This window comes from Nannospalax galili, unplaced genomic scaffold (assembly GCF_000622305.1).
Source record: "Nannospalax galili isolate Female #2095 unplaced genomic scaffold, S.galili_v1.0 scaffold14, whole genome shotgun sequence".
Taxonomy (NCBI): domain Eukaryota; kingdom Metazoa; phylum Chordata; class Mammalia; order Rodentia; family Spalacidae; genus Nannospalax; species Nannospalax galili.
The window spans coordinates 3,602,543-3,620,918 of record NW_008336953.1 but is presented as its reverse complement, the minus strand read 5'-3'; the positions used below and the strand labels follow the sequence as shown (position 1 = coordinate 3,620,918).

At 44.0% G+C, this 18,376-nt stretch overlaps 1 protein-coding gene across 15 annotated transcripts in view; it reads right to left on the bottom strand.

Moving 5' to 3' along the window:
• Positions 1-5,188: 5,188 nt before the first annotated feature.
• The window catches only part of Kiaa1217 (KIAA1217 ortholog), a 529,925-nt gene continuing 516,737 nt past the window's right edge, over positions 5,189-18,376 (bottom strand). For 5 of the 15 annotated variants that reach the window (XM_008831725.2, XM_029562904.1, XM_017797806.2 and 2 more), the window contains 7 exons: positions 17,977-18,140; positions 17,030-17,191; positions 14,165-14,284; positions 9,932-10,009; positions 8,254-9,819; positions 7,682-7,804; positions 5,189-7,018 (listed from right to left, as the gene is read on the bottom strand). In XM_008831725.2, coding sequence (XP_008829947.1) covers positions 6,518-7,018; positions 7,682-7,804; positions 8,254-9,819; positions 9,932-10,009; positions 14,165-14,284; positions 17,030-17,191; positions 17,977-18,140 — 2,714 coding nt within the window. In that variant the 3' untranslated portion in view covers positions 5,189-6,517. Of the gene's footprint in view, positions 7,019-7,666; positions 7,805-8,253; positions 9,820-9,931; positions 10,010-14,164; positions 14,285-17,029; positions 17,192-17,976; positions 18,141-18,376 lie in introns of those variants that run through there. The other 10 variants (XM_017797805.2, XM_017797804.2, XM_029562901.1 and 7 more) reach the window with 7 other exon arrangements.

The window sequence follows — 18,376 nt, the reverse complement described above, 5'->3', positions numbered from 1 at the left end:
GGCAGGACTGGCTCATGGGGGCGATTTGGAGGATCTGTGGGGCCAAAACTGGCATTTAGTGGTGGGTGTGGGTCAGGGATGCTAGACCCCTGCTCAAGAATGGGTCCCACCTAGCAGGACTTGGTGCTCTCCTGGACATTTATGAAAGTGAAAACTATAATTACCCACGCCTCGAGGCCAAATCCACTTTACATTTAAGCAACCAAGTTTCCAGGAATATAAAACCAGGGAGAGCTGAGTTTGCTTTGCTTGAAGCTGTAAACACTGATCCACGATTTGGGAAAAGTCATGTGACCACACAGCATTAACCATGTTTGAATCCTGAGCCCTGGTTTGAATGCATCCGCATTTGTGGCTAAATTCTGTCAATGATTCCTTTATGCCCCAGCCTTGTGTTACTGCCAGGGATTTAGATTATGCTGTAGAATGAATGGGTAGGACACACACCAAGGATTTTACGTCATACAACATATTGGTTTAAACGAGGCCCTGTGTGCAACAGGATCAAGACTTGTTCTCTCTTTTCCAAGACCCTGAGGGGTGTGTAGTGCCCCTTCAAAAGTTCATGCTTGGCAAATCTCAAAGCCAAGACCTCAGAATCCCTTTTAGGAGGCACATGGGAATTCCTTACCCACAGCACTGCTGCAGGGAATGAGCTTACCACGTGAGAGGAGTCTCACGTGGGGCAGTGTCAGGTACAGCAAGGGAGGGCCAGTCCTGGCAGGAGAGGTCCCTGCCAAGGACCCTGGAGGTTTAGATGCTGTCATGGGGCTTACGAGAATCAAGTCATGCTGTGATTCCCTGGTCCATTCCCAGCTTCATTTCCCTCCCAAGAGCAATACCTGATGACTTCAGCTCTGCGAGCAGAGTGCTTCTTCATCTTCCCTTTCAAAGGGAAGACAACAATGGCAACCAAATAACCCCTTCCATGGCTGCTTTCCTGCAGTAAGCTCATTTCTTTGATCTGGCAGTGAAAAGTGCCCGTTTCAAAGAGAAATCTCACCCCAGGCCAAACGACCAAACTCCTGCCACCTCAGCCCCAACTTCACTAGCCACTGTGCACAGTGAGGTGGGGAGGGAGGACAGCAGAGGGCTCGCATGGTCCTTATGAGGCTGAAAAGGCTCAAGTCCCTGGAGCATGATGCCTGGCTCCTAACAGGTAACAGAGGCCCATTACTGCTGATGTGTTCACAGACTCAAGGCCAGAGAAAGCCAGAAGCCCTGGAAATCTTGGGCAACCAGGAACAAAGCATTTGTATAGATTTCAGATCTGCAGCCTATGGGCCTCTGCCTGCATTAGCAGAGTGTGGAGCACAGCTTAACCTGTTTTAGGATGCTCAAGTGCACTTGTGCTTTTGTGGTGGGCAGCGTGAATGGGAGTGGCCGGGTCTGAGGGTGGCGTCTTGCTTGGGAGCCTGTTCTCACAGGTGCGTCCAACTGTAGCTACAAATGTGCCCATCACAAAATGGTAAACTTAAGTCATTTTTTTCAAATTCAATTGCACAGCCTTGAGCATAAACTTTATAGATGGTAGTATTGTATTGCAAAGTCACAAGGTTGGACACACCTACTACCTCCTCTGGAGCGTAGATGAGGGCTGTGTGGTGGACCTGGCCAGGGCTGTGTTTTCCTGGCTAACATTGTTGTTTTTGTAAAGATTAGATTTTGAATTGTTGGTTGATGAGTTCTCCCTCTTCAATTTCCTCCTAAAGGCTGTGAGAACATCTTACCATTTATAATCTGTTGAAGAGGAGGGGAAGTTGGTTTGAATTACAGGGACATTCAGGAAGAGGCTTGTATTCGAACCTGGGTGACCCAACCTCCTTGCTCAGGTTCCCCTTTTCTTGGGGGATCTTGCTTCTGACACTTCTCCCAGGAATGGGAAGCATTGGGAGTCTAGGGTGGGCTGAGTTAGGGACACCTATCAATCTGAGGATGTAGCTTCCCAGAACTGCATTCTTGCATCCAAGATTCCTAGAGTCCTGGTGTTTACTAAAAGCAAAGCAGTTCTTTAATGAAGAATCAAGAGGGCCAAATGCCACTAGCTCTGAGCAGCACTAGAAAAGACCTCTGCACCATCCATTGAGACTCTGACTCCCAGGGTCCCGTCTGTGGCTGGTCCTCCTGAGGATTCACACCTCCCCCTTTTAAATTATATAGGAAGACTCTTAGGGGTCAAACGGTGCCACAAACATCAGTGAAGCTGATGTTCACCAATAATCCAATAATCCGACCTTTGGCCAAGTGCTCAGTGTGTGACAGAGTTTTTGTATGTGCTGTTGGAGGGAGAATCAGTTTTCTCCAGGGACTAGCTCCCTGAGAGGTTATCTAACCCTAAATGGACAGTCCTAAATACAGGTACACAGGAACACTATTAAATGAACTCAGTACATTATATATATATATGTATATGTATAGATGTATATTTAACAGCAATAACATGGGAGGAGTTGGTGGACTGGGAGAGACAGAAATAATGCAAAGACAGCACTTGTATGAAATTCTCAAAAATAAAAAAATTAAAAATTAAGAAAAGTATTTTTGTCTGAATCATATTTGATCCTCAATCCTAGGACTTAGGTCCTACTGTTATTCTCTGCTAATGATGAGAGAACCACAATGTGCTCAGACTGTACAACCAGGAGCAGTAAGGTCTCAGGTCACAGCCCCTTGGCCCCCTTCCCCCGAAGACTGGTTCAGTGCAGTGACTCTGAAAAGCCTATGTAGCTTATTTTTAATTTTTTTGCTGTTGTGTGTGTTTGTGTGCACATGTAGAGAGGCCAGAGGACAACTTTTGTGGAGTCAGTTCACTCTTTCTTCCTTTAGGTAGGTTCTGGGAATTGAACTCAGGGCATCATCAAAACATACTAGTGGGGACAGTGCCTTTATCCCCTGAGCCATCTTGCTGGCCCCATGGAACTTATTTCTAAGAATCTCTTTGAGATGCAGATATTTATCAGTTGCACAATGAGCTTAAAGACTCTTAAGCAAAAGTCTGTTAATAGTTTGACAAACCTGAAACCCAGCTGTTCCTGTCACCCATCGCTCACTCCAGACTTAAAGTAACCAAGGTGCTTTGTGACCTTCACTGTCAGGGGTTTCAGTCTGACCTTGAGATCTTTGTATTGATGTGGCCTCAGGACAAACAAGGCCTTGTTAGGTCTAGGTGTACAGGTCCTGGGTAACACGTCAAAACTTAAATGCAAAATGTATGAAGGAGAAGCAAGACATTACTAAGGATCACAAGTGCTGGTGGGAATTTAGATGGGGTGGGAGGTGTGGGTGTGGGGGCAGAACAAAGCTCAGTCAGCCATGTGGAGCACGCACAGCGCCCGGGGGCCACGACTTTATTAAAGTCCTTATGCAGGCTCCATGACTTTCCTGTGGATTTCTGGTTTAAAGAAAACTCATGTGAAATGGAAACTTATTTACAGGTGCAGACCATCAGGTTTGATTGTGTCCAGCAGCTCAAAGGTGTGTTGGGTTGGGTACGATGAGGAATAAGTGGACTAGATTGCAAACAACGAAAAGGGAGGGGAAGTTTAACTTGACCAAAGGTAACAGGGTAAAACTGGGTTTCAAATGACTTGTGTCAGACTTAGGTGTTGGGCCAACAAATTTGTGACGGGTGCCTTTTTTGCTAACCATGGTTATGGGCAGCCTACACATAGCTGGATGCTGCCTCTCACAGAATGTGGAGCGTTCACTCTGACATTCAGTGAGCCGTTAGGTGTGTGTTGAGAGCCCCTTACCTGAGGAATCTGCTCTTGCCTGCATTGCTCTAAGCTCAAAGGGACCATTAGCTGTACCACGTTGCCAGAGCTCTGAGGTTAAACTGAGAAAGGGAACCTCAACCTGCTGGTTACATGCTTCAGATACCCAGCTTGGCCATAAGTAAGAGCAAATAGAATGGCATGAATCAACCATCTATTAGCTACATATAACAATGATGGTAGCTAGGTAATATCTACACTGTATGAGCTGCTGGTGAGAGTAAGGGACATGATTAAAATGCCGGAATCATTTATACCTAAATCTTTCCTAAGTGCTTTCCAAACTGTGTGGCTGCTATCACTGTTAGGAATAAAGATACTTACCAAAGATATTTCTGACAAAGATGTCCTGCTCAGTAAGCCTAAGTCTGGGAACATATAATGGGGTTGGACAGTGTGGGTAACACTATTTGCTCTTTACACCAAACCGCCAAGTTAAACATTTTGGAGGTGAAAAATATTGATAAGCAGGTTCCTCAGATTGTTCCTGTAATTTGGGACTTTTTGACTATTAACTCTGCCCATTTTATTTATTTATTTATTTATTTTGAGACGGGGTCTCACTGTGTAGCCATGGATGGCCTGGAACTGGCCTGGAACTCACAGAGACCCACCTGCCTCTGTCTCCTGAGTGCTAGGAATAAAAGTGTATGCTACAATGCCTGGTCTCTGCCCATTTGTGTGTGTGTGTGTGTGTGTGTGTGTGTGTGTGTGTAATGGCCAGGGGTAGACCATGTTACTTCTCAGGGTATCTCACTGGCCTGGAACTCACCCGTTTGGCTAGACTGGCTAACCAGCCAATTACCAAGGATCCACCCGGCACAGCACTATACACAGCTGATTTTTTGTGGGTTCTAGGGATGGAACTCAGGTTCTCATACAAGGCAAACACTTTACGGTCTGAACTAGCCCCCCAGCCTTCTTCCCATTATTTTTTATTCTATTTTATTATTACTTTTTTATTTTATGTGTATGAGTGTGTTAAGTAATACATGTGTATGTAGCTTGGTGCATCTGTGTCATGCAGTGTCCACGGAGGTCAGAAGAGGGTGTCAGATCTCCTGGAACTGGAATCATGGATAGCTGTGCTGGGAGTCGAACCCGGGTCCTCTGCAAGAGTGCCCAGTGCTCTTAATGGCTGAGCCATCTCTCTAGTCCTGTTCTCACTCTTTTTAAATGAAAACATACGCTATGTTACAAGTATATTTTCTTCAGACCAACAAGATTTTTTAAATTGAAAACCCAAAAACAAAAACAAAAAACCCCCAATAACCCGGTGATAAAGACATTTTATTTAAATTTGAGAAAATGAAGATAAGCCCCTTCAGTGAATGAGGGTGGAAGGTTTGTTTTCTGTTACCAAACCTTGAGAAGCCCCAGAGAAAAGTCAGCCATCAAATTAAGTCCAGGCTACCACATGTGCAATCAGTTTATTAGGAACTCACTGTTGGTTACCACCGAGTTTTCAGAAAAGCAGAGCTGTCTGGGTGGGATGTGGTTACATGTTGCTTAGAATGCCCTCAAAGCCCAAACCATGTGGCAATAGTTACGTTCTTTGAATAGGAAGTAGTTAGTTATAGTGACAAGTACAAAAAATAAGCATGCAGCCCTTTATTCAGTTTTTCAAAGTCTCTGCTTATAGTTCTGTATATTACATGACTGTGTTATACAAATACATTTATTTACAAAACACTAGCTGTGCAAACTTGTTGCTTTTTAAAAATGTATGGGTAGTCCCATTTCTGCCCATCCCAATATATACTTTTAAAGCATGCATAAAAATTAACTTTGGTGTGGGAAAAGCTACTCTGTGCGCTGTCACATAACAGTGTTTTTATGTCTATTTATATATTTACAAACATTGATCGGTTTATAGAACCATACAGAAGTGTACATTTTAAAATCCACAATGCAATAGTGTGGGTTACCAGATCTAAGAAAACATACGAAGGGGGCGAGATACCACACAGAAAACAGCTAGAGAATTCCAATGTTAAAAAAAAAAAAAAAAAGGAAGAAGAAAGAGGAAAGAAAGAAAAAAAAAACAAAGAAAGGAAAAAGAAACTAGCTTGCTTGGGCTAGCAAATTATCACACATACTTTGTATGGCAGTGCAATCGTTTTGATAAACTCTTCCTACATGGGCCTCCCTACCGGCTGTGTAGAAGTTCACTGGCTTAGGGTCTAGCACACTACTTTCTAATGTACAATGCTGTAGTATCAAAATGTATTGGCAAAAATCTTGAAAGGAACCATGACGTTTTGACAAAAATAGAAATCTGTAATAAAGCTAAATAACAGTAAAATAAAAGGAAACATTATAGTATCTGCTTTACAATTTATATAGTCACACTGTGTAGTTCTCTTTCACTTCTAGTCTCCGTAATGAAAAATAGTTTTGTACAAAACATACTAAAATTCTGGAATCATACATGTCTCACATGCTTAATACAGCCTGCATCTCACACCCCCACTCTCACCACACTCTCTTTTTCATAGCACATGCTTACTTCATTTAATAGGTACTGAATCTAGACAGTAAACACCATGTAATTACAACAGCAACAGAATAGAAAAAACGAGCTTTACTGTAATCTATCAATTCAGAATTTAGCACATACTTTGCATGAAGCTTTGAACAGTACAGCAATATGATACATTCTTTTGTGAAAACAGTTGTTTCGGACTGCTAAAAATTAAAAACCAAAGAACTCCACCTTGTGCCTAACAGGATGTGGCCTAAATTTAAGAGGCTTCCTTTGCTGTGGATGGGGTGGCTCTGCTTGAACTTCCATTCTGTGCCTTGTAGCTGGCGAGGCTAGGAGTGTGGATGGTCCTGATGCCCTTGGCACCTTGATTCAGGGAGGTGGGGGAGGCAGGAGAGGGAGGGGAGGAGGAGGAAGAGGTGGAAGGAGGGGCGACTCGGCCGTTTTGAGACTGCAGTGCGAATGAGAGGTGGTGACCTTTACCTGTGTGAGGCGGGCTCTGAAACTTTAAGGAGCCATTAGAAACAGAAGGGATGAGGGAGGCGGGTTGAGCGGACCGTCCTGCTTGGGGGCTGAGAGGGTTAGAAGCAATCGATGGTTTAGTAGCAGGTGCACTGGGGAGGTTAGAGCTGTCACCGCTAGCAGAGGGCAGAGAACTGCTTTTCCCAGAGCTGGGAGAAAGGGCTGGAATCTTAGAAGCAGGTAAGGAGGGGGAAGTAGGCTTACAATCCCCACCAGCTTTCTTAGCACTTCCATTAGCCTGCAAACAAAGATGGTGGGAGACAGTTTGTCAGAAAGCCAGTAAACATGGTCAACCACAGGGCCTGGCAACACGGCCCTTCTGAGAACCATTCAAAAACAGGAAAACAACACACAGTTGGAAGCCTGAGCTAAGTTTTGTGCTTTTCTGCCTGGCTGAACACACCCCCCTCCCCCACCCCACACAGAGCAAAGGAGGTAGAGAGACGCAGAAAGGAAGACCACACATCACTCAATCCAACAACCATTTCCCGGTGCCAGTTGGCCACAGGTGTGGATTATTATTGGAGTGGGGCACTGTGAGTGGACGGTTAATGTGCTTTTAATGCAATGCAGTCAACACAGACGTTAGTATTGGTGATTTTAAGAGCAGTTCAATGACAGGTTGCTTTATCTGTTTCCCAAGATGTTTTGATGAAGTACTACATTCACCAAAGAGAATTCCACTGGTAGGGGCACCGTGTGTCACAAAGTAAAAGATGTTGGATTGCAAGCATGCAAGAGTGGTGAAAAGTTTAACAAGGCTCTTCATGCCCCCAAATCCAGGATGTCTACATAAATGAGATCTTACAAAGAAAACACAGTATTTGGTATAAACTAAGTCAGCGACTGGCTTCTATTAGCAATAGTGTCCATCCAAAAATTGGGTTTAAGGTAAAACTACCTGACGGTATTGGCGGGGATCCTGCAGTTTGGACTGCTTGCTGGGTTTGTCCAGGCTTCCGGGTCTGTTCTTGGAACTCATGGGGACTGGCATCCTGCTCGTCTGTGGAGTGGCGCTGGAGCCCTGTGGGAAGAAGCAGTAGAACATGAGTGGATTGTTACGGAAGCTGCCCCACTGTGTGCGGAAGGTCAGGTGAGAAGCTAGCGCCCTACATGCAGGACAGATTCAGGAGACACCAACTGGGTTAATCAGAAGAATCAGACAGAATCAACGCTCACTACTGATCAACGATTTTAATGTGAGTATCGACAGCACACGGCTGACCCAGCATCATTTGACCCAACACCGATCAGCAACAGAGGCACAAACAGAATCAATTAGCTGTTAGACACCTAGTTGCTGTTTTTTTGAAGGCGAGGGAGAGGGTAGGAGAGACGGGTACGTGACGAACAGACAAAAACGTGAGCCACCTGAAAGGAAGCGATTAAATCACAAGACACCTTTTGCTAATGTGATTATGGCAGGTTTGAGAAAGCAGGTGGGTCTTTCCATTTTCCACCAGACCAAGATACCTTACGTGAAGCTGAAGAAATGGACGTGAGGGGCTCTGGGGCAGGGGGACCTTCATCCAAAGCCAGCAAGGCCTGGGGAGAGACCTCACTGGCTATGTGGGGCGAGCTTGCATCACAATCTCTGTTGGAAGAACATGAGGTATCGACTATGGTCCGGGGGCTCATTTCACTGATGGTATTTTCCAGCTGCTTAATAGTCTGCTCCAGGCTGTCCAATGTTCTGTAGGTATTTTTCCTAATTTCATCAGTTCTTGAAGTTGGCGATGTGCCCTCAAGGCTGGGCTGCTCTGGCCTCCTAGCCAAATTTTTAGGGGTGTCTTCTGGCTGAGACCTGGTGATTTCAAACCGTTTGGCTTCCTTGTGCTGTTTCAAAGTACCATCCTCTTCCTCCTCTTCGTAGACCACCACCTGCAGGGTCTTCTTCCCGGTTTTGGTTCCTGTGCGGATGGCTTGAGTGAGAGCTGCCAGTTGCTTTTTGGGGAACTTGAACTTAAACTTTTTCTTGGGGCTTTCAAATTGGTCATCGGTCACATCGCACTGGTTTTCTGAGTTTGGAGAATCCACTGAACTAAACGCGCTCTGCTCTGTTTTATTTATTTCCTGTCCTCCTGGAGTCTGGGTCTCTGCCTTTTGTCCCATTCTGCCACTTCCTGAGACAGCTTCCTTATGAAGCATCTGTGCAGTGTGGTTCTGGACTCCAGCATCTCCAGCCTCTTCCTCTTCCTCCTCTTCTATCTTTTCCTCTGTCATCATTTTCTCTAATTCCTCGTCACATTCCTCAAAGATGGTTGAAAGTCTCTTATACGCAGACCGGATGTCCATGGGTTCATCAAAAATGATGATAACTGGTTTCTTGTCTAGGCATACAACCGGCTCCTCGCTGTCAGTCCCTTCTTGCTGGGAGGTCTCTTTTCTTGCATCAATATTGACTGTCTGTACATCTTGACCCTTTTGGCTAACTATATCGTGGACCTCCCCACTGGACAGAACCTGGACAGCGGTTTTGGTGATCATAAAGGCGATGTTGTCAGTGCCTATATGTTCCTCACTGGGAGAACTTGGAGTTGATTCTCCATCCCCCCTAGTGTTTATATTTGTGTGCCTAGTCCCTTTGGATCTTAGGACAACGTGGCCAAAATCTGTCATAAGAATATCTTGATCTTGGGTTTTGATATCATGAATACTTAACTCTGTTGACCTAGTTGGAGGAGGAATGTGACTCTTAGCTGTATTTTCTTGTCTTTCTTGACCTATCTCTTTTATCTTTCCATAATTAAACTTCTGATTCTCAGTGTCAGGAATAGCATACTGTGGTCCAGAGATGCTGGGCACTTTATTTGCTCCATTTTCCAATGAATTCATGCCAGTGAAATTGAAATTGACCTTAGGTATATTTTTATGGGAATAATTTCTACTGTCTCTGAATAAATTCTTATTGGGCATGGAATTTTCCTTCATGAAGATGTCAGCTGGACATTCTGACATTCTTGATGTGTCAGATATACTATTCACTGTTTCTCTTTCCCACTTGGGAGGGTCACTGGGTCTCAGAACCCCTGTAGTAACCTGAGAGGCAGAGCGGAGAAAGGAAACCAAACACATTAATCAGAAATGGACCTGCAAAGGGAAGTAATTAATCTGCATGGCATCAGTCAGAAGCCAGATGTGGTGTGCTCACCTTGTAAGATTCCACTTGGGGGCCGTTTTCATATTCAACATCAGATTTCCGAACATCTTCATGGAAAAATTCCAAATTCTGGTAGAATAGTGTAGGACATGTTACTCCACAAAACCACACCCCCCGCCGCAGTGGACTATAACTAAATCCTTCCTTTAATTACATTTCCAACATGCGGGCAGGCCAGGCACATGTGTTACACACCAATCCAAACCCTGTATCTCTGTTTACCTGGGGCCACTTTGCTCTCCAACCTCCCAAAGTGCCCTGTGCTTACATAAGGCAAAAAGTCTCCATGAACAAAATATTTCAAGTCTTTCAGATTGTGTGGGGAAGCAGTTATGAGAATACCAATCCTCTTGGCAATACCCATCTGTCTGAGATCTTAGCAGAATCTAGCACCAGAAGAATGCAGGCAGCTTAGCATGTGGGTCAGGGAGAATGTCTGGATTCTCATCCACATCTGCCTCTAAACTGTGTGACTTTGGGTAAATCCTTGATTTTACCTCAGGGCTTTTTGTTGCTGTTGTTGTCTGTCTTTTTGCCTATTGAATGAGGATAAGAGCAGATTTTTAACTTCTTTTCCAGCCCTGTCATGGAAGTCAGCTTGTAAGGATTTATGTTTTGGTCGGCTATAATACTTTGGGGTGAAAAAAAACCATTTTTCTTCTGTGGTCCAATGAAATGTCTTTGCAGGTGTCAAAGTGTTCAAATAACCTTCAAATTACTAACGGCTAAGATGATCAAGGCTAAATTCATAATGATGATGCTGCCTGAGCATATAGTTATGCAACCTTTAACAACAAGAGAATGTGCTCTGAAAAGTGTACCATGAGGTGGCTTTGTTGTGAAAACATCAGAGTGTACTCACACATACCCAGATGTCTAGTCAGTCATCAACAGAGAGTGTACGTATGCATAGCTGGATAGTCAGTAATAGAGTGTACTTAACACACCCGGATGTCTAGTCAGTCATCAACAGAGACTGTATGTACACAGACCCAGATGTCTACTAGTCACTGAGTGTGGCCTCAGGACTGCACTCAACAGACTTAGCACGTACACTTCTCCACCAAAGTAGGCTGCTGGCCACGTAACACAGCCTACTCTTTTACAGTAAGCTTTCAGTTTTTATATAAGTAGAAGTATAGCATATGGAGGTAAAGTATGGAAACTACATAAAGCATGACAGTTTTTATTGTCATATAACTGTATGTGCACTGCTTTTACACAGCTGGCAAGGCAAGTCTGTGTACATCAGCACCACCCAGACACGAATAAATCATTAGTATAATTGTGTGACACAGATGATGTCAGTTGAGGGTTCACTGTAATCTCATTGGATCACTATTGTAGACATGGTCTACATTGCTAACCAAAATGTTATTATGTGGTATATGATTGTAATCTAAAAACAAAACAGGTGCTTGAGGTTAAGATGGTGACTGTGATGTTATAATCCAATTTTATTCTCTGTATTTTATGATGTAGCTTTTGTTCTCCACATTTTAGGATGTAAAGGTGTTTATGAGGGTCTCACCAAGATTCAGGATTCAAGAACCCAACAGTGAGGATCCAGGTAACCAGAGCATTTCACCTGGGGACACAGCTGTTCCAGCCTAGGTGTGTGAGTAGCCTCAGGCCCTTCGTATCCTTAACGCTAGGATGCCTGGTCTCCTGAAGGCCCTGCTGCCTGCCCTTGTAGCTGCCGAACCGCACTGCTGGCTGTCCCAGGGTGAGGCACATTTGCAGTGGATGGCTATTTGGTTAATGTGATGACAGCATAACAAGGCACAATAGCACAGGCTGAGCCAAAGTCAATCTGGAACTATTCTGCTGCCCTGATTGAAAATGAAAGGAATGTTCACAAGCATTTAAGGAATAGCACACCAACAACAAAGTCAGTATTAATTACAAGAAACACCACTAATCACAAAGTACAAGGCACACTAGCCACCAAACACCTCCTGTTAGCCTGTCCATCTCCCAAGAGGTCCCCAAACAGGCACAGGGACTGTTGTGGCCACAGAACACAGAAGCTCATCTGTGGGATTTTTTAATTCAGATTATAATCACAGCTAAATAAATGAGGTTCCAGCCTAAGGCTTCAATTCCAAATATGGAGTTAATACATTATGCTAGGACCCAAGTAAGAGCTTGATAGCTCAGTCAAAGAAAGGACTGGAAGTGTGTAAACTCAAGTACCCTGCCGGTCCCATTCACTGGGGGTTTGGGGGCAGGCATCTGTTCTGCCTGGTCAGGACCAGGCCATACACATTGCTAAATATTTCCAGTCTCAGTAATATGTGTACTTGAATACAAAGTGCAGGAATGCTCCAGTGGAAAGGATCTGAGTTGACGATGAACTATCACTTTTATGACTCGATTAGGAAAAAAGGATAAATGTATCAAAGCAACTACATGAACAGCAGGGTACTTAGTCACAGGTGTCCCATGATCTGGCATCAATTTCCTAGTCTTTGATAGCCAAGACTGCATGGAAGACTGCTAAACCTTTTTAATATTTGTTTATAGGCCCCATGATCTGGATAGCTTAGACAACCAGAGAAGCATGCTCAATATGTATAGATAATAAACAGAAATTAGAGATGTAGTTATGAGAAAATTGTATAAAACTGTGAAATACTAGGCTGGAGCTTCATGAGGACAGGAGAAAAAACTGAGAAAAATTTTCATTTATGGAAGCGCAGATTAGGTCACAAAGGGTTAACAATGGCAAAAAAGTTAGGGAGAGAATCTGAAACTTCTGGTTATTATGAAGCGATTCGGCTACTGAGTTTAATGATTCAGAATGAGCACCTCCAATTAAACCCAGTGCTGGGCACTCAGTAAAGACTTGCTGGCTTTGCAGTAGCTCCTTGGTTCCAATTAGCACTCTCAGTGGGATATGGATTTAACCCTGTAAGACAAGTAATCCATGTAACCTTTGAGCCAATCAGAATTCTACAGTGACAATGGGAACTTCAGAGTGCTACTAAGTTTCTGGATAATGTTCTAGAATGATCACCCTTGTCCAAGTATGACATACCAGGCCATACTGGGGCCTTCCATGAATTAGTTGCAATAAAGCCATGTAAAAAGATTTCATGCACTGAAAAAGCAACGTATTTCTGATGTGATTTCACGGGCTCAGTTTTCTTTGTGATGCAGATTTTCTCATGATTATTAATACTCTCCTGATGCACAGAGAGATTCTCTCTGTCTGCTGATAGTTTCATATGTCTACTGAGGGACAGATACCTTTGTGTGAGGTTCTATGATGGATATGGGTCAGGGAGGAGCCTGTCCTCATCAGGCTGTGTTACATTCACTCTGGAGCATGCAATATGACATCCACCTCACTGATGTTACTTATATATAGGCCAAGGGATCCAGGTGGGGTAGCAATTAGGCTACCTGAAAGCTTTCTTGTTTGACTTTATTTAAGAGAAACCAGAGTCCCTCAATTATGAAACCCACGTTCCTTGGTGAGACTTGAGTTGGTAAAGCTTCTTCTCCTTAATTAAGTTTAAGATGGCTCTGAGCCCCCAAATCCCAAACGCTAGATTCAGCTTTACACTGCAGCTCTGATGTGGGCACTGACAACTTTCTCTTCAGGATGTGTGTGCCACACGGCTTTTGATGCATAGCCTGAACAGCGTTTTGAAGTCACAAGTACATTTTCCCATTAACAAATATGCTGAACTTACTGTCTCAGAAGAAAGATATATTTGAAAAACTGGTAATGGTCTGCAAAAATTCTTTTGGTATCTTGGAGGTATGTACTGATTTGTTCTTGCATGCTTCCAGGATCTCAAACTTGTATGTAGGTGGTGACAGGTATTTTCTGCAATGCATTTCTTTCTTGAATCTAAAGTTTTTATAAAGGTATGTTAAAACTGAGAAAAACTTCTGAATACTTGGTTGCTGTTTCTGTTTTTTATAAGTTGTTCTAGAAAAATCTTGGAAGCTATATACTCTTCAGTTTGGGAAGATACGGTCTTGCTTTTGCATATACTTGTGTTGTGCACAGGGACATAGTGTTCACTCTGGAACCTGAGCTAGGTAGGTATTTCTAATCTCAGCCTGAATCCCTATTGCTATTAGTTTAAAAAGAAAAGGGAGAGAGAAAACAGGGCATGAAGGTCAAGCGCAAGACAGTTGTGTTAGTACCGGAGCAAGAGAGGAAGGACTGTCTGGCCATGTGGCAAATGCACAACTGCCACGTGTTACCTTCTTCTCCTTGGGTGGGGCTGTGGCGCCTGGCCTAGTGTCTTTAAGGTGACTGTCAGCCCGGGACTGCTCAGCATGACTGTTTGAATTTACATCCATAAAGGAACACTTCTGGAATGCCTAAGGAATTAAAATACTGAGGTTAATAGGGTCCAAGTGTATCAAGCAGGAAAGAGTCAGGATTCCTGAGACATGGAGACCCCAGCCATGGTCCTGTGTGCAGGCTCATGACTGTGCACCCTGAAATCCTGTGCACCACAGAAGTCTACAGAGCTGGCCCAGGGGCTGAGCTATTGGTAAAGCTTCCTTACCAAGGATTTAAGAGCTATTAATACCCTGGGGCTAGAGGTGTGGCTCAGCGACAGGTACATGTTCAGCAGGCATGAAATTCTGGGCTCAATCTCAGGCATCAAAAAAACTAGAGGGAAAAAAAAAGCTCTCAGCTAAACTTGATTTGACTTAATGTAGTTTCTTGCCCCATTGGGGAATATGTAAATGAATTAAAATGAAAAGGTATATTCTTTATTTTCTTCATTTTTATCAGCTTTATTGAAGTTATGTGAGAAAGCTCACAAGGCATTTAAAATTTCTAAATAAAAATAAACCTATCCTATCAATGCTCTGAAATAGTAACAGTTACAGTAGCAGACACAGTCCCACTCTGTTCTGTCGCTCATTTACAATCAAATGGTGCTCTTTAGCCCATCTGGTTCTTAGTAGCCAGGGCTCTGTTGAGCTCTGGACAAAACTGTCAGATCCAGCAGCTGATTCCTGTGAACAGAGACAGGGAAGTACTTCCTTCTTAAAGAGGGAAGTACTGCTTCTGTTTCCCTGCTGAAGGATACAGGGCCATCAGGAGAGATTCATGACAGTGTGATCATGGGGGCAGGGCTGATGCTAACTCAGGGACCCATACTGCTGAACGTCAAGGGTATGTACCACCCAGTTCAACAAACAACCAATACCACTACCCAGGCCTCACGCAGAGAGCAAGTAAATCAGAATCTCTGGGTTGAAATGTATCTTTTCTCCAATTCCTCTAGTAATCACAATGTTTACTCAGTATTAAAAAGTATTTATGAAAATGAATACTCTTAAATAATTGCCTAGTATTTCCTTTCTGTCAGATGTCGACATTTAGAAATAACTCAGCAGGCAGACTTTGCCAGATGAGCATTTCAGCATTTGTCCTAACGTCCGGATGCAGCTGATGACAAGGGTCCTTCGTGCCCTCCAGGAGACTCCTTAGAAAGTTGGCTTGGCTTGCCTTGGGCATGCCGACTTTTCTACAGGCCTGTCCACTGAGGTCACTGTGACATCTTGAATTTCAGAGCCTGGATTTTCTTTTGATGCCTGGTGACCTGAGGACACCTGAGGATGCTGATCCAGAGGACTTCCTTATAGAGGGCGGTGATTGTCCTGCCTGGGGTGTGCCTGTACATGGGAAAACTTTTAGGATCAACAGAGGGGTCTTTATCAGAGCAGGAGTGCTAACATAGCAAGAGCAGTTCATTCACTATTATTAAACAGCCACCAACCAACAGAGCAAGAGGCCAATACTCCATCTTTTGGAGAGGGGTCATCATGGAGGGCACGGAAGATCAAGCCTTCGAAAGTGGGAAATGTCGTCTTCAAATAATGGCTACAAGTGCCCGTGACTTCTCTCAGAGGGCTAAACATGGAAATTTCAAAAGTCTAACAGTTACTAACTCTACAAACCCATGGTTCCTGTGTTCCTGTGAATAGATCTCTGACCATTCTAAGGACCTGTAGAGTCAGCTTGGTGGAGGGGCTGCCCCAGGCTAGTCTGTGAGTCTTGGTGAGGTTTGAAAGTGCTCACCCACGGAGCACTCAGCAGTCCCATTTTCCTGGAAAAATGCAAAGAGCTCAATTCTGGCAGCTTTTACCATGAATACCATCAAATCCAGAGTAGACTAAATGCTACAAAACTGACACAGTGTACTGCTTTCCCCACTCCAAATGAGGAAAGATTCCTGGGCCCTCATAAAACCACAGGGCAGTGGTGAGAACACAACATATTTTGGATCTCCATAGAGGCCAAAGTCCATCTGACAAGCAGAAACATCCTATAAAAAGTATGAGTTAAAAAAACACAGCATTTGGTGTACATGTCTAATGAGGTAGTCTTAGGATATCCTTATAGGGCAGAGTCATGGGACTGGAATGAGGGATGGGTTTGGGGTATATCCTCTGTAACCTACATTCAATCCCAGGAATAAGCTATGTACATTAGTTAAAAATTAAATGTCAAAAACTAATCAAATCTTTCTACAATAGGTCAAAGAAAATAGAAACAAAATTATCCAGCTCTTCAGAATATTTTACACTGAGCAGGAGCTTGGTGTGAATTGTAGGAGTCAGTCCTGAGTTATGATTCAAAGCCAGTCATTCTAAAGGTTGAAACCAGGAACAGCAGCAATCAACCCAGAATGCACCAAGACAAAACAAGAGCTGTTTCTAATCCCCATCTGAACTGCCTTGGGGATAAAGATAAGGCTATTAAGCCTGAAACAAAGGAAGAGAATTCCTACCTGCCAGATGGTGTGTGTGTGTGTGTGTGTGTGTGTGTGTGTGTGTGTGTGTGTGTAAAACTGATTTTTTAAATATAAATGTTCCAGAAGTGTTTTGTGAAATGGCTGCTCTCCATACATGTCTTAGAGCCGCCCAGACAGCTGGTTGACTGCCATCTTGGAAAACAGAGGTGAAGACTAAGATGCAACTGACGTTCCTCAGCTCCCCTCCCTAGTCTTGACCAGTGAACCAATCTGTGATGAGATCCATGGCCCCAGAGGCCCAGACGAGAAAGCAGGGAGCCAATGGCAGGGAGTCCCCTCAGCCACGCACCTGGAGTTCTGCCATGATTTTGTCTCCTTCTTCTTCTTCTTCCTCTTCATCCTTTGAAGAGGAGGTAGGGACTGGCAGCGGGGATGGGACCCAGGCTGAAGTAGGCTCCTCTGTGGGGCATTTTGTGGCTCTAGTCTGTGGTCCAGCATCTTCACCACTCACCTATGGGAGATTCAAACCACAGACACTGGCTTACTGCCTGCAGGTGCAAGTCAAAAAGATGGATCCCACAGCTCCTCACAGCTTCTTCTGGCTTCCTGGAGCTCCTGTCTGAAAGGTTACTTTATCCCTTGCATTCAGTTTGAGTTTGTTTGCACAAGTTGCCATTTTGATGAATGGACTGAAGAATTATATAATTGCAAATCCTCAACATTTAGTGCTTTCACAAAAGGCCCTCTCTACACTTCCCTCTCCTTGGAAATTGTACTTCCCATCTAACACAAAAGACAAAACTTTTACAAGTTAAGTGCAAGCTACAGCTTGTTTAACAAGGTTTTGTGTAAGCGCCCACACTTGTGTCAGCTGATCTCTGTAAGACTATCTTTCTATCCCCACTTGGGAAGTAGCTGGAAATCTCTATTTCATGTTGTTGCAATTAAAAGTCAAGTCAGGCTGGGCATGGCAGTGCATACTTTAATCCCAGCACTTGGGAGGCAGAGGTAGGCAGATCTCTCTGAGATCAAGGCCAGACTGGTCTACATAGCAAGCTTCAGGTTAGTTGGGACTAGAGGGAGACCTTGTCTCAACCCCCTCCCTCCCACCAAAGAAAAAAAAAGTTAAGTCAGGATGGCTGGGGTGATGCCCAGTGTAGTCTGAGATCACTGACTGATATTATCTGTGGCACTTTCTAGGAATCTAGTTGAGTTGAATCACTTTAAAAAAAATGTTCAGACGGATAGAGCTATCTACACCCAGAAACCAGTATGCCAGAGCTCAACCCGTCAAACCTTAGCTCCAGGGCTCTCTTTCCTGCTGGTGTAGACCACATCGCCAGACCTTGTGGTAGTGAGCCCCGAACCAGGCAGGTAGCTTCGCCGCGGGGGTGGGGGAGGAGGAGGGGGCGACTTGCCCCCTAGCTTGTCTGATTCTTGCTCTGAATTTGGAGACTCTTCTGGAAAACAGTGTGCCATTTCAAAGACAATCAAGACACATCTAGTATATAGCTATAAACTCTATGCAATTGACTTACAGATTTTCTGCCATCTCCATAGATCAACCATTAACAGGACAGACCTTGAAGACACACTGAACTTAACCCTCAGAAGGACCTTGTATCTTCCCTCTGCCTCAGTTTTCTCATCTCTTAAAGGGCATTATAATAACCTACTTTCTCCAGGGGTTTTTGAG